General features: G+C 35.4%; 1 protein-coding gene across 1 annotated transcript; it reads right to left on the reverse strand.

The window, feature by feature from the left end:
* Window positions 1–1,884: 1,884 nt before the first annotated feature.
* Window positions 1,885–3,429, reverse strand: LOC149190232 (chalcone synthase-like). Its single transcript, XM_089413379.1, has 2 exons — window positions 3,151–3,429; window positions 1,885–3,048 (listed from the first exon to the last, which is right to left on the reverse strand). Exons 1-2 carry the CDS (start codon window positions 3,341–3,343, stop codon window positions 2,090–2,092), a joined length of 1,152 nt encoding a protein of 383 aa, XP_089269505.1. The 5' UTR covers window positions 3,344–3,429; the 3' UTR covers window positions 1,885–2,089.
* Window positions 3,430–17,305: the final 13,876 nt, after the last annotated feature.

Consider the following 17,305-nt stretch of genomic DNA (forward strand, 5'->3'; position numbering starts at 1 on the left):
AAAAATGTGCACTGGAATTTTTTAAAACGGCTTGGGCATGTTACCATCGTCCATATGCATCTCCCCATGAAACAACTTTGCAAATGGATGTACGAATATCAAGAAAATTCAAAAATGGATGTAGGTGATGGAGGTCAATTTCTTGAGAATTGTGCACTAAAATTTGCTGAAATTTATTAGGCATGTTACTATAATCCATATGCATCTCTCCCTGAAACATCTTGGCAAATGGATGCATGGTTTCAAGATATCACAAAACTAATTTTCTGCTCTATGTATTTTTCTTCCTGTAGTAACTGCATGATCTTCTTGTAGCATTTTAGGACAATAAGGAAAATGAGTGGTAAAATATTGCGAATGATGAGTGGATGGTGGAAATAGATGAGGGTGATGGATTGGCATGGCCTTGATCCTTTTGGAGCATCTGAGAAAAGGAGGAGAAAGTCCAAGTTTGACTTCCTTTGACTAGGCTTTTGATCAAGTTTTCTTTCGGTGGCTAACTTGTTTATGTTGCTTGTAGAGGTTGGAGAATGCATACATTCATGAGAGAGAGATCATGGAACAAAGATTTTTTTTTTTTTCTTCTAGGCATTATAGCTGCCTCAATGATGTTTTCGACTAGTAGGTATGGGATTGCATGTTTCTTTGCTGCTTATCATGATAGCCAAAAACTACACCTGGGAATTGTCGCCATAGTTTATGACCTATTATGGATTCCGATCTTCTCAAGTAAGTTGTGTAGTTTCCTTCGTCCCACTTTGCATCATTATAGTGTTGTCCCTACCCTTTCGCAACCATAGATTTTTCACTAAACTGGCAAATCTATGATCTGCAACACTGATGTACCTACTTGAGTGTTAGCATCCTCACATAAAGTGTGGATGAAATCTTATTATACATGGGTCGATTCTCATGGCGATAGGGTGGCCATGCAGGCCGCCAGGTGGGCGAAGCTTGCATACCCTCATTAAACTTGACCTCATTCATTGTGGGCTCATCGTGCAGTTGATAGGCACCATCCATGGGGAGATTTTCACACAATAGAATAATTGGTTTAGCATTCATCCTCTTTCGCATAAATAAAGATAAGATGTAAATTATTTTCTATTTACTTATATTGTTAGGTGCAAATTATTATGTAATATTTATGTTGATAGATGTTTTTTCTATTGAAAATAGGGTCCTACATGAAGAGCTTAGGATAATGAAATTTGTTATTTAGAATGATATATATATATATATATATATATATATATGATATTTTAATATTGAATTCTATATATATATATAAAAGAGAGATTACTATTGAATTCTTTAATTTCATAATTAAATTCATAAATGTTCCTTTTTAAAAACCCAAGGGTAGATAAAAATTTTCAAAAATAAAATGTTAGAGAAAATATTTAAAATGAACCAAATTCATTATTTAGAAAACATATTTGTAACTATTATTAAATTGAAGTCAAAAAGTCAATGATTTAATTCAATCGCAGTTGCTAATCTTTATCTAAAAGTTTAAAATGAATGAGATTCATAATTTGAAAATATATATATTTGTAATTTTTATTAAATTGAAAACTCAAATTTAATTATCTAATAATTTTTATTTTACAATTTAAACTTATTCAGTTGTATTTTCTTGATTCCATCTCATGTAAAATTTCAACCATTCTTTATCACTTTAAATATGATTTTATCATATTTAGATGAATGTATATATGTTGGTATTTTATTATATTTTAGAATTCTATTTATATTTGAATTTTTTTATAAGATGAGAATTTTCTTTTATAAGATGAGAATTTTCTATATAGTAAATCAAATTTCTTATTGTTATATAATCTAAACGTTTATTGCTTTAATACGTTGAAATACAAAGGGATAATACAATAATGAGAATGAGAATAAGGAGGAGAAGGAGAATACAATGGGAATGGGAATAAGAATAAGAATAATAAGGAGGAGAGGAGAAACTCTGAGGATACTTGTATTTAAGAAAGCATTCGTAGCAAATATTCGGATTGAACGAATGAGAAAGCACGTCTCATCTACTTGGGAGGGAGCCTGTCTTCCATGGTGATTCAATCAATCACTGCAGCGGCGGCAGCGGAACGCTCTTGAGGACGACGGTTTCGACGGTGAGACCCGGCCCGAATCCAAACAGAACTCCCACATCCAATCCCTCTCCGGTTGTGGAACACCCACTCTGCAGAGAGGACTTCCTTAACTCGTCCAAGATGAAAAGCACGCACGCGCTGGACATGTTTCCGTATTCGCTCAGTACTTGCCTCGTTGCTCTCAGTTTCTTGGGATCCAGATTCAGCTTTGCCTCCACCTGATCCAGAATGGCAGGGCCTCCTGGGTGGGCGATCCAGAATAATTGGTTCCAGTCGGAGATTCCGAAGTGCTGGAAGGCGTCCACCAGACTCTTTTCTATGTTGTTGGAGATGTCTTTGAGAAGGTGGAAGGTAAGGCCCGCCTCTCTCAGGTGACCGTCGACGGGAAGAATGGTCTGTGCAGTCCACAGCAGCTCGAAACAGGGCTTCTCCACTTCCGGGATGGGATCGGCTCCCACAATGAGTGCAGATGCACCGTCGCCGAAGAGAGCTTGGCCGACCATGCTGTCGAGGTGAGTGTCGGAGGGGCCACGGAAGGTAACGGCCGTGATTTCGCTACAGACGACCAGAACCCGAGCCAGATCTTTAGCGACGCGGAGAACCGTGCCTCCAGCGAAGCAGCCCTGTTGGTACATCATCACTCTCTTCACGCTGGAGCGGAGACCCAGAAGCTTTGTTAGCTGATAGTCGGCTCCGGGCATGTCGACGCCACTGGTAGTGCAGAAAATGACATGAGTGATCTTGGATTTGGGCTGACCCCATTCCTTGATGGCCTTGGCGGCCGCTTCTTTTCCAAGCTTGGGCACCTCCACCACAACCATGTCCTGCCGTGCGTCCAAAGACGGCGCCATGTAGTCGCATAGATTGGGATTCGCCTTCAGAATCTCCTTAGTCAAGTACATATATCTCTTCTTTATTCCCGATTTGTCGCCTGCAAGCAACAGATGATGACAAGATTATAAACATATTAATTCTGATCATCGCATATGATTTAGACGACTGAGTTTGAGATTAGATGGGATTTAGTTCTTACACATTCGCTGGAATTTGTGCTTGAGCTCTGTCATATGCTCGCTGTTGGTGATGCGGAAGTAGTAATCGGGGTAACTGCTCTGGTCGACCGCATTAGGGGGATTGGCAGTGCCGATAGCGAGGATGGTGGCGGGGCCATCTGCTCTCTGAGCCTTCCTGAATGCCTCTAAATCCAAATCCAAACTCCCAGGCATGCTTGCTCGCTCGCTCGCTCGCTGTGATCGATGTTGTAATAAGCAGAGCAAAGAAGTTTATGGGATGCCGCAGGCGCTTACTTGCTTACGTGAATGGATTGTTGAAGGAAGTGAGTATGAAGGAGTTATTATATAGCGCGAGGTCGAGCAAGCACGTGGCATGACCCCCAACTGCCTTGCCAAGTAAGGAATAAGCAAAGAAAGGAAGATGGAGAGAATTTATGTGCGGGTTAAGGTGCACGTGCCAGGAGAGTTGCATGGTGAAAGATGCACGCGCCTTGCCGTTGCACAGGGGGATACATCATACGGGTCAGAGAAGGCAAGAAAGCAGAGTAGACTCGGACTCGATGTCCATTCTCCTCCAACGTTCTCTCGCTCTCGCTATCGTTGTCGCTGTCGCGATGCATACATTGACGTACGACGTTTTCGTAGTAACCTGCAAATTAGGCGCTTCTCTTACTCTCGATAGAGTATAACCTGCACATAGTGCGCTCCTCTTAACTAAATTCTAATTTTTGCGGCGTCGTGACAACATTTCCACATGGACGGGAAGACTCTATATGCGTAAATAAATAATATGCTCTTTACTGAATTACACGACATATGTCAATCCATGGGATTTATTTTCTATTAACATCATTGTGGGAGAGTGAGAATATCAGGTAGTCTAAACAATTAGTATTCGAAACCAAACAAAAGACATTGCTGCAACACATGTGTAATTGAGCATAGTTCAACATATGTAATAGTGTAAGTTCAATATATGTAATAGTGCAAGAAACTAAAATATTTCCATAAACCACCCATATGGCTCACATGTAGATATGAGACCACAAGACCATCTTATACAGCAATAAAATGGAACCAACTCTCTTGAAATGAGAAACGTGAGGTCTACACAGATGATGCGTGTGCATACCAAACGCTCTGATGTTGCCTTCATTTTCCCAATAGTTGACTTCTTTGCGCTAACTATCCGACTAGCTAAAAGCCCAACTAACTATCTAATTGATCCACTAAGTGCATTGTGCAATCAATTCTCAATTCTCCTGATACCTACAAAATATTCGAAGGTGTTATGAATATGCATAGTTTTCTTTTCGAAATCTATATATCAACATAATCCTCCTGAAATCTATATATCAACATAATCCTCCTGAAATTGAGGACATGAAATTACTTATGTAAACACCCTTGATAATTGCAGTGTCCCGAAACCCAACTATAACTTGATGTTTTACAGACCTAGATTTTGATAGAGGAACCATAAAAGCATTAGCAACTTGATGATCTTTTCTAAAATATATATCACATTATTATGCTTCGACCTTCTCCATAAATGAACATGAAAAATGAGAATGTTTAATCTTACTATTTGACACATAAATATAAATAGTTACAACTTATATGACACTTTGATTTTCACAATATACCACAACCAATGTCTCAATTTGAAAACCAAGTCCACCCATTATAATGTCAAATCCATTACTATATTTGTGACAATGATGTAATGCACCATGATACTTAACTTTTGTGGGTAAAAACAGACCAAGTTTATTGTTTTTCACGACCAAGTTGTAAAGTTCCCCTAATATAAAAAATACTTCTATTTGTGAGTTTAAAGTGACCTTCATGTGGATCTTGCATATAATATAGGGAAAACACTCTTTAATGAAGGATTTTGTGGAGGCATTTCATGTTACACGACAATGAAATATATATATAAAAAAACTATCTTACAAAAAAGTTTCCTTATTTGTAATAGACATTTTGTTTGTTGGTGTACTTATATCAGTAGCGTGAATCAATTTCCCCAATATATGTAATATACATCAATGCACCATGTTTTGATACACACCAAGGTTTCTGAATGTCTATGCTAAGCAATAGTATGTATGACATATTTTTGGAGCTTCCATGTGTAATTTAAAAATTAACAACACTAAAGAACTTCTATCAACAATACACATTGGTGTGTCACATCTTGATATACATGAAAGCTCTAAAATATATTGAATACACTGGTGTGTATGATATATACAATTCTTAGTTTATATAATGAAGAAAACCAATGTGTCACTACATATGTAAAAGCATATGTGCTTATATCATCTTACAAACCATAGGTTTTTGTAAAGTAATACTTTTATTTTTAGAGTTAAAATTACTATGAATTGAACTCTCAACATGATAACACATCTCATTGCAAATAAAAATATTAAATTAATGTCTTAAATTTAAAAGTTAAAAATTTATTTAATAATTAATTTTTCCATAAATATTAAAAAAACATCTATTTATAAGTTATTGAAAGAATTAATATTTTTTCCCCAATGTGGGTGTGATCCAGTAGGGATCTAAGCCATGTGTAAGTTGAATGTTGTAAGGGTCAGAGGGCGGTTTAGCCACAACTCTCGCATGCTTGGTATTGAAGGTAGGGTGGCAACGTACATGCCATCAATTAATAACGATGAGACGGGCCAGAGCGATATCTCCTTACAGGTGTTAATGGTTTTCCGCTCCTCATTCTCAAATGCTTTGCTTCTGGTTTCAGCAATTAAAATCCATCTGTGTTGATTACTTGATTGTGGATGAATTTTCCCTATGAAATGCAACCCCCACTGTAGAAAAGGAGCATGAACCAATACTGGAACCAAAGGAAGTGTTGACAATTTTTGTTTCCCTGCAAATAATTGGCATGGCATGCAACTTCTCACTCTTGCTCCAACTTCTTTAAAAAGTGTGGGCGAGTAGAACCCTGCCTTTAAAATTTTGTAGGTTGTTGTGGCATAGTGTCCACCACAAAACCCTGCATGGAACTGATCTATAATTCCCTCTATTTCATTTTCACTTAAACAAAGAAGAAGGATATTAAGGGGGTCTTTCTAGTAGAGATTAGCATTGATAATGCAATATTTTAATGCTTTAAGCTTAAGGGCTTTACACTGCTTCAAGTCAAGTTCAACTAGACATTGAAAATACCTAAGAAACTGTACAATATTAGAGTACCAATCAGAGAGTAGATATTTCTAATCTATATGAACAAGAATAGCTTGGTATGAAGAAAGAGGTTCTTGTGGGTTCTCCCCTTCTGTGAGAGGAGGAAGTTCTTGTGGATTCTCCCCAAATGAAATTGAAGAAGGTTCTTGTGGATTATCCTCAGATTAAATTGAAGAAGATTGATGTGGATTCTCCTCAGATGAAATTTGAGAAACCAAATTTATCCCCAATACTTTGCAATTGGATCTAGCTAACAATTTGGTCAGGCTTTGACCCTTTACTAGCTTTGTGGTATAAATTTCAAGGTCAAATTCAAGGATTTTAGCAATCCATCTTCCTCTTCTTCCATTAGCATCAGGCTGGGTCAAAATAGTTTTAACAACATGATTAGGGACATAAGCTGTAATGTGTGAATGGAAGACATAGGTTATAAAGGCTTTGAGGGCTTAGATTAAGGCATAAGCTTGTTTTTCAATAATATCATACCTAAGCTCAACATCCCTCATGACTTTGGAAAAGAAGGCTATTGGCTGGTCATCGCCATTTGTGCTCTTCTGTAAAAGTACAACAACTAAGGTTGTCTCGGATGCAAAAGAAAATATGCTAAAGGGTGAAGAATAATCAGGACTTGCTAATATAGGGGCCTCAGATATAGCCATTTTGATCCGATCAAAATCATATCTAGCATAAACTTTCCATTTTACTTCATTGTTTTTCTTTAGCATGTCAGTTATATCCTTTACTATCTCTACATAATTAGGGATGAACCTTCTGAGAAAATTTATTTTCCCAAAGAAGGTTTGTATCTCTTTCATATTCCTTGGTAGAGATAGGGTCTGAATAGCTGAAACTCTCTTTGGGTCAATTATAACTCCCTCCTTGGAAATTATATTCCATATTAATTTCCCTTCCCTTATAGCAAATAAAGATTTCTTCGGATTAATGAATATTGTTGGGTGTGGAGCATGATTATTTAGAGGTCTTTGTTTCAGCTGGATGTATACACCAGGAAATTTGTAGACCCCTCCACACAGGGGGGTGTGGGGGGGACTTGTCCCCCTCGTGAGGGTTTGGGGGGGCCCATCCCCCCTGGCTGGGGGGTTCAGGGGCTAGCAGTCCCCGGAAGGGGTTTCGGGGGCAGCATCCCCGAAGCTAAAAACAAATGTAAAATTGCCTTGTAAAAGTATAGTAATTTCTAGTCAATTTGGGTCGTTCATTAAGTAGATGATCTGACGGTAGAACTTATGTTTAGTTTAGGGTTTTTTGCCCTAGAAGGCAACCCGTCTCTTTGTATGAGGGCATTGTATTGAGGCTGTGTAATAGATGTGTATTCTCCAAGCGAGAAACGGATAGGTGAGACCGTGAGAGAAAACAGAGGATATTACAGCGAATCTGTTGTAGGTTGTGTCTCTTTATTTTGCTGGATAATAGAAAGGAAGGACTGGCTGTTTGGGGTGGACGTAGCCCAAACTGGGTGAACCACGTATATCTGTGTCTCTCTGGTTTTATGCATTTTTTGTGTTTATATTTATGCAATATTCTATGTGTTCCATTCCTCTGTAATTTATAATTTTCTAACAAATATGCCAAATTTCCTACATCTGTCAAAAACATTGCTCAAGTGTTTTAAATGATTTTCATAAGAATCAGAAAAAAACAATTAAATCATCTAGATAAATGACAGTAAATTCAGATGTTATACCTATAAATTCTAGATCCATGGTTCTCTGGAAAGTGGCTCCAGCATTGGTCAACTTATCAGGGATCAGTATTTTAGCTAAAAAACGAAATTGCTTAGAATTGCTTCTATCCTGAATGAATGGATTGAGTTCGTCTCCAGGATTCAATCACCATGAACGATTGGAAAAACCGACATCGTATGCAAATGTTAGAGCTTCTAAAATTCTGGGAAAAAAACCCTGCAGGGCCAGCCCCCACCCCATGTGACCAAGCAGCTGAACCAGGAGCTAGGGGCCAACTGTTAAGCAGGATTAGTGCAACACTAATCAGATCAGCATTTAATTAATCCATAATTAAGTTGGCCGAATTTATGGTGGAGCTGCTAAATCGAGAACCGCCACCAAACTTGGCGGACTTAATTGGAGTCTCTCCAAATTTAGTGGTGGTTTTTTAGGAATAACTGTTTGAGCCATAACTTACTCAATTCTCATCCAAATTTTGAAAATCAATAGTCATTTTTGGCTAATTGGCATGTTGGGAACTCAGTGGAGTAGGTTGCAGAGGCAAAAGTGGTAATCTACAAGTATTTTTCTTCACTTGAATATTTTTGAAGCCTAGGGCCACCAGCTGTTGGAGGCCATTACCAGAGCAATTGGTAACCCAATTGAGTAAAAAAATAGTCATTTTTTCCTAATTGGCATGTTGGGAACTCATTGGAGTAGGTTTCCGAGGTAGAAGAGGTCATCGACAGGTGTTTTTGGTCACTTGAAGATTTTTGAAGCCTAAGGCCACCAGGTGTTGGAGGTCATTCCTAGAGCAGCTGGTAACCAAATTGAGTAAACAAATAGTGAGTTCTGATAGATTTGAATGTTTTAAACTCATTGGAACAGGTTCCAAGAGCATTATATGCATCTAACAACAATTTGAACGCTATTGAATCTAATACAAAGGGCCACACTATGAAGTTGGACCAAGGAGATGTAGTCCAGGAGGGGTGAACTCCTTCAACAAAATTTTTTGTATTGAGCTATGTTATTTGTGCTTGTTGTGGTTTTATATGCTGCTTTTCAGCCATTTAAATTCGTGCTTTTAAGTTCATGAAAAACACTAAATTTCACCAAGTTAGTTGAATTGACAATCACATGCTCATGGATAAACTCTCTATGGATAAGCAAACCAAAGCAAAGAAAATTTTATATCTGGAAATGATACTAGGACATCATTAACTACCAATCAAATTCATATCATCAACCCAAATTACATTATAGAATACATGAATGTATCCCAAGGAGTGGTGAAAGCAGTTTTGTCTTGGTCAGCTTGACTTACCACGATCTGGTTGTAGCCAGAAAATCTATCTAACATACAAATCATATTTGCACTTGAAAATTTATGAAGTAGATGATCCATTTTGGGCAATGGATAGTTATCCTTTAAGGATGATTTGTTCAGATTTGGGAAGTCTACACATAGCCTAAGATCACCATTTTTCTTTCTGACAGGAACTAGGTTGGCTACCCAGTCAGAATACCTTAAACATACTATGATATGAGCATCAAGCAACTTTTTAAGCTCTTTCTCAATAATTGGAAGTAGTATGGGATTGCTTCTTCGTAGTTTTTGTTGAAAGGGTCTTGCTTCTGTTTTCAAAGGAATCTTATACTCAGTCAAAGATGTATCATAAGTTTTTAACTCATTATAAGACCAGGCAAAAACATCTTTGTAATTTTTAAGAAGATCAAGTATTTGATTTTTCCATCCAAAGGCAAGGTTGATGACAATTTAACATTTCTCACATCATTTAAAGTTCCAATATTAGATTCTTTGATTTATTCTTCAGGTGAGTTAAACAAGGGGATTTTAGAGACATCATTATTATCAAATAGTTTTTCCAATGCAACTATTACTTTGGGAATAAAATTATTAGATAATTGGATGATATCATCATCAAGAATTTTAGGACTAAATGAAGTTTCTAGGCTTTGGTGATTTGATTCCTGAACATCTTTTTGATCTTCTTCAATTTGCATATTTGAAAATTCATCAATGACTTGAAGGAAATATTTTAATTGTTCATCATCCTCAAAAACTTGCCAGTGTTTAAGGTTATCAGGAATTGATGGTCTATACTTGACTTGAATCTGGTACTCTAACAATACTCGCTCAGGGATTTTGAAAGAGCTTGCTGAGATAGCTAGTGAGTCAGCATGCATATTTTCATCTCTGGGTATAGCAATTATGTTAAATCCTTGGAAGAAATTTCCAATTGTATCCCAAGCCTCATTTCTATAGGACCTAAGTCTTGGGTGTTTACTTTGACACAGATTTCTAACTTGCTTCGCTATTAGCTCAGAACCAGAAAAGACACTCAAGTTTTGAACCTTTAGACTCTTAGCTAGCTCAAGACCAAGAAGAAAAGCCTCATACTCAGCCACATTATTGGTGACCTCAAATTCAAGTTTAAAAACTAAGTTATGTTTTCTTTATTTGGTGAAATCATCACAATTCCTGCTCCTGCTCCTTCCTTTGAGCAAAAGCCATCAAAATAAAGTTTCCATATATCTGATTCTACAATTTTAGGATTGGAAACTGTATTTTCAATGGAAAGTTGAGTTTTTGATGAATTTTGTAAAGATAACTGAAAGCAACCAAAATCCTGATCTACTGCATAGATAGGGTGATTTTTTGCTTGATCGAACCTACAAACAGTATGAAGGAATCTGGTTTCCCTATATAACCTTAAATGCTCACCTCCATAGACTAGAATAGTAGCAAAAGACATGTCCATCTGAGGTGATCCTCCAAGTTTAGCACAACATTGTCTAGACAGGAGCATACCAAACTTGGCAGGAATATCAGTGAAAACTATGTCTAAAACTATACTCTTGATAGGTATTTGGGTTAAGGTCACAACTAGATCTTTGATCAATCCTAGGCATGGTACTTTCTTTGAATCAAAGGTGTAAAGATCGTGATAAGAACAAGTAACTTGTAACTGAAGTTGGTCCATAATTACCTTTGAAATAAGGTTATGAGAAGCTCCAGAGTCTACCATGCAGTTATAAAAAATAAAGTCATGAACTTTTAGAGTTACATAAAATGGTGGAACAATGTCATTAATCATATCAGAACTAGGACCAAACACTACCGAGGGCTTTTCATCCTGAAAACTAATAACATATCCCTTAGCATCAACACTAGAGGATTGTATCCATTTAGACACTTGATTTTTATAACGAGGGTTTTTGGAAAGTTCAGCTAAAGGGATAGGAATCTTGACCCTTTCCAATTCCTTTCCAATATTGAAAGTTGTCTAAATGGTCTTTTCAGATGAAAAAGTTTTAGTGGATGACTCTGTAGTTTGAGGTGTTGGAGTTTTTGTTTGAATAGATATTATTGCAGGTTCAATTATAGTGGTAGAATTTGAAGGTATACCTAGACATGATCTAGGTCTTAGATCATACCTCTTATTTAATTCTGTAATCAGAAATTTAGAGAATGCTTGGTATTTTGAAAGCTGAGCATCTCCTTGTTCTTGTTCAAAAGACTGAGGTGAAGATGAAGGAACTATTGCCACTTGTACTGTTGAAGAATCAATATTATTGATATTTTTAGTGATTAAAGGGCCTGTATTGTGTGGCTGCTGATCATCAATCAACAAGGGTGGATGAATGTTTTGATCAGAACTTGGTCTCTGAAGAATCTGCATTTGAGGAGTTCTTCGGAATTGAGTTTGAGCTTGAGGTCTAACACCAGTTTGTTGAGTAGTTCTAGGTTGTGTTTCAATTTTAGAATTCCTATTAGAAAGGTTTCTAAATAAATATGTAATTTCATCAATTTTTTGATCTTCAAGTTTAGATTTGAAAGAATATGATTCATCAATAATATCTTTTAATTTTCTTTCTTCTTTCTCTGTTTTAGCTTTAAGTTTTCCAGAAGAAAACCTATTAGCTTCTACCTCTATAGCATTTTTCTGCATGTCTTCCAATGTGTTAGATACCCTTTCTCTTAGCATGATTGCAAAGTCATATTCAAATGCTTTTGAAAATCTGACTTTTGCAGCTACTACTGGTGGCTTACAATCAACAGGCATTTTATGATATAGTTTATTAAATCTCTTGATGAATTCAACAACTAGTTCACCGGGGTTTCTCTTCAATTCTTCAAATTCAGTGAGAAAGTAAACAAGATCCTTATTTACCCCCCATTGATTTTTAAAGATAGTTATGAGCTCATTCCATGTTGTAATAGAGTCAGCTCTAAGCTGATTAAACCAGATCCTAACGTTTTCTTCTAAGGATTGCAAAAATAATCTCATATAAACATCTTCCTCTACTATGTTCATATTGTCAGCAAAATCTAGGAAAGTTGATACATGATGCTCTGCTGAGGGACCTGTTACTCCATTAAATCTTGGTAAATGCTTTAGATATCCATCAGGAGAATTTGCCAAATTTCCAGGGAGGACTAGAGCAGCATACCTTGCTTGCACAATGCGTCGAAAATCCAAATTGGTAGGAGGAGTCTGGGTTGAGTGAGTGGATGATGATGAGGAAGAGGAAGATGAAGAAGATGAAGGTGATGAAGAGGAGTCGGTAGTGGTATTAGTATGTGGAGGAGAAAAAGAGTTAGGAGACCTCCTTGAAGATTTCAAAGGGGCTTTGATAACCAACTTTGGAACTCCTAATGGAAAGTCTTCCTTATCATTAAATAGAAGATTGAATAGACAAAAAATGTCTCTTCAAGATTAGTAGAAGTTGATGGAAAAAATAAGGAGTTGGAGAAATGAAGTCTGTAGGTTTGAATTCAGGTAAGCATAAACCCAATTCTTCCTTAGATGAAGGTGATTTTATAGGAATGGATGGGACTTGAAATGACTCAAGTGATTGTATTAAAAAGGTTGATGGAAGATCTATTCCTCTTGAACGGAGTTCAGAAACCCTAGGAGGTAGTTCAGTCCAATCAGGATTGGATGGCCCAAAAGAAAAAGGATTTATAGATGATATGTCTTCAAGGTGTAAAGCTAAAGAAGAAAAGGTTTTATGTCTTCTCCTTGAATAGGCTCCCCTAATAAGTCTTTCTGGATCTGGTAGAGGGTTAACAATCTCATAATTAGAACGTGATCTAGTATGCTTAAAAGGAGCCAACTTGCACCAGTGGAATTGCCAAGTGAAATATTTTGACCTATATCCCATCCTTTATTCACCTTAAAAGAAAAGGGAAAGTCGTTGCCCCGGGAAAATTTTAACTTTTAATTCTTCGCTCCCTGACAATGGCGCCAATCTAATGTTGTCCTTTGAGATAACCTAAGGTAAATTAAATATGTCAAGGCATCTATAATTTTTTTTTGTTTTGAGTGATTGGATGACCAGTGAACTATTTTTATAAACAGGTCCTTTAAACTTAGATAGATTCTTAAGTAAAATAAAAGGTTTTTCTTTATCTGCACATGGTTAGTTTGATTTTAATGTGATATAGAAGTAGAGTATGGAGAAGTATAATTGATTTGATATTCAAACTGAATATTTAACCATTTACAAGAAGAAATTAGGAAAACAGTGATTTCTTAATCAACATAATATAATCAAATTATTACAAAGATCTAATGTAATTTATATTCAAAGAGAAATTTACAATAACAAATAGTTCTATAAATTATTCTCTTATTTAAATTACAACTTCATAGAGGATTCAAAATGAAATTGAAACACAATTAAATTTTAAATTAGATAACTTCAAAATACTTAATTTATATGAAGAAAGCATAATGAATAGACAAGATGAAATACAACTCACTGAGAAACAGACCATATGAGGTAAATCCAGAGTCTTTTATTATTTCAAAAATGCTCCAGCTTAATACAAATAAACTTGATAACTTGTTCAAGGGTTCAACCCTTAATAACTCAAAGGAGGATCTATTTATACAAAATTTTACAAAAGATATACAATATGTTTGGAATAGAATACCAAAATAGTACAAAATTACAAAAATAGAACAATATAATAGGAACAAAAAAAACTGTTGAAGAGGTGGCTCTATCCTTTAGGGATCTGTTGATGATCTGGCCTGAAAACACTGATGAGTTGTTCTTTTGTAAAAAATGAGAAAATTACTCAATTGTTTCACACAATTGATCCCATATTTGTTCACTTGGTATTTGTACATTTACCATCTTTCTAAATGTTTCATCCACCTCTGTGTATCTTTCCAAATTAGGCTTGGTGAGAAAAAAATGTTTAATTTCATGTAAGATGGTTAAATCATACTCCAAGGCTTCTAGAAAAGCCTTCCCTGTTATCTATCCTTTAATCCCTACAAATTTGGTTCTTTCTACTACCACAATATATAATCCTTTACAATAATCATCTAATATAATCAATTTATCCTTCAAACCTACTAAACCTGGCAACCCTTTCTGATTTAAAACTTTAAATTTTGAATGAAATCTATTGATAGAAATATCCAAGGTTTGACACTTAGTTTCTAATTGATTGATGAAATTATTTTTTTGTAATACCTTCTTGATCTCTAAGATGGTAGTTGTTCTATCAGACATGTGAAGAAATTGAGTTTCAATTGGAAGATTGGAGAGACCTAGTCCCTGACCTTGGTCATTCTAGGGGTCACACCTCTAAATCCAAGCATACCACTCACCTTTATTGGTTGATGAAAACTATTGTGGCCAAGGGTATAATGAACCCTCCAACTGACTTATTTAAGTCTGATCCTGGATTTCAGGATATCCAAAAGGAGTTTCTACTTATCCAATTCAAAATTCAGCAATAGAACATTCATCTGAGTCACATTGAGAAACACGTTATGTGTCTTCCTCAGTCTGAATTACCAGGTTCAAGCACAAAGGATCTAACTCAAGTGGATTCCTCTGATGAATAAAAATATGCTCATCTCTGTTCAATTTCAATTTTGTTTAATTTTCTATGGTAAATATGTTGGTTAGGCTTTTATGTTACAGTTATTTAGCTTGTAGATGGTTTCAAGACTTTTAGACTTATAAGGAATTGTTAGAAAAACTCAAACTATATTGTTTCTAGATGTCTTATAATGTTGTTCGGTGGCCAACATACCTGGTTTTGCAATGGGCAGGTTGAGGCCACTGAACTCCTTGAATATGGTTGTAACCTGCTTTTGATGAAAATGAATGAAAAGGTCGTACTGAGCTTACAAAAAAAATAATAAACTTTTTTAGTTTATTTTTTTCATAAAAAAATCTATCAATAATTTAAGAATAACCAAATAATAACCCACTTTCTTTTATTTTATCTTTTAAATTTACATCAAGCCATCTACCTATTAAATAAAATTTTAAAAATGAACAATTTTTTTTAATGAATTAAATAATATAAATTACATAATTTAAAAAATAAAAAATAAAACCACTCAGAAAAATCTAAAGCATGATTTAAAATATAGAAGGGAAGAAATAATAATTAAAACACATATTTTAAAAAGATAAAAATATATTCTGCTTGGGGTAGCTCAATTGGCAATGGCCATGGAAATGAAGTCTCACCAAACGAGAAGCCTTGGGTTCAAATCTTGTGCTACCCCCCTCGATCAGAGTGAGAAGATGGACATGATGAAAATGTAGTCCTACAAACCTTACAAAAAAAAAAAGAGATAAACATATAATAGTTTAAAAATATTAATTGAAGGAAAAAAAAACACAACTTAATAAAACAAACACATATTAATTCAATTTTTTTTTGCATTTTTTCTGAAGTATGCTATTTTTTTTTTTTAATTTGTTTGGAATAAATTTTAGTTTTCTAAATTTAAATTTAGGATTCTACTATATTGTGTTTATATATAGATTTTTCTAATTATTTATTTAAATGAAAATAAAAATTTAAAATTTTAATTTAATTTTCTCTTTTCTATATATATATATATATATAATTTTATTTTTACATATATTTCATTTTACAAAAAAAATTGTTATTTGTATGCCATTCAGGAAAGAGATCAAAATGACTAGCGAGACGGTAGAATACAAAGACTCTCCCTATGAATAAGATGAGAAACATGGTGTTGAGCACTCTTCTACTTTGGCAAACACATTGAGAAGCTTGAAGGAAAAGATAATCAACTCTAACGACATGACAAAGCTTTTAAATAAAGAAAAACAGAGAGTAATTGCACAATTATATTCACTAGAGGATCCCACATCGAAATCATGTATTTCTCCAGATCTCCAAAATGTTTTGGACTATCATTCCAAGGTATTTGAGACTCCCAAAGGCCTCCCACCTATTCGTGATCATGATCATGTTATTCATTAGATTCCAAGAAGTGTTCCTCCAAACACCAGGCCTTACAAATATCCATATTCCCAAAGGAGTGGGAACTCATTCAAAAGTTGCAGAAGATCCCAGTTCAAACAGTATTGCGAGAACTTAACAAGGAAGGAAAAATAATATTGGAACCTGAAGCAGTCATAAAACAAAGAAATTGATAGCTACGAAACAGATCAATTTCAGAGTATCTCATCAAGTGGAAGAACTTACCCGCTAAAGATTTCACATGGGAGGACAAGAATTTATACATAAGCATCAAGAACTACTCAAGCGTTTAGGACAACACTTTTTGAAGGAGAGGGGCATGTTAGGTCCCTATACTACTACTGTAACCCCTTATTGTTATTGGTACAACCGCCTTATTATATTGTTGTTCCCATGTAGTCCCCATATTGTTATTATTGTGCCCTTACATTATTATTGTTATGTCGGCTCTGATTATATTATGACCCCTTAGACTCCTATATATAGAAAGGAGGTCTTGTCATTTGTATCATCCAAGAATTGTTCATTTGTGTAATGTAAAGGAGGTTTCCCCCGCGAAGAGGCTAAATTCTAAGGTGTCGATCTATCTTTTCTATCTTTTTGTGAGTTGGTTTCATAACAAAAGGTGTAAATATCATGATAAGAATGAGTAAATTATAACTGAAGTTGGTCGATAATTACCTTTGACATAAGGTTATGAGAAGCTCCAGAGTCTAGCATGCAATTATACAAAATAAATTCATGAACTTTTAGAGTTACATAAATGGTGGAACAATGTCATTAATCATATTAGAACTAGGGCCAAACACTACCGAGGGCTTTTCATCCTACAAACTAATAACATCTCCCTTAGCATCAACACTAGAGGACAACATCCATTTAGACACTTGATTTTTATAACCAGGGTTTTTGGAAAGTTCAGCTAAAGGGATAGGAATATTGACCCATTCCAATTCCTTTTCAATATTGAAAGTT

The sequence above is a fragment of the Pinus tabuliformis genome, chromosome 3_1 (genome assembly GCF_031772625.1).
Source record: "Pinus tabuliformis cultivar Carrire ecotype Pingquan chromosome 3_1, CPIR1, whole genome shotgun sequence".
NCBI classification, from domain to species: domain Eukaryota; kingdom Viridiplantae; phylum Streptophyta; class Pinopsida; order Pinales; family Pinaceae; genus Pinus; species Pinus tabuliformis.

Excerpts from the sequence above, each read along its gene's own strand:
- LOC149190232 (XM_089413379.1), bottom strand. The coding sequence starts at position 3,343 with ATGCCTGGGAGTTTGGATTTGGATTTAGAGGCATTCAGGAAGGCTCAG. Across the intron at positions 3,049-3,150 it reads GCACAAATTCCAGCGAATGT|GCGACAAATCGGGAATAAAG; the intron begins GTAAGAACTAAA and ends TGTTGCTTGCAG.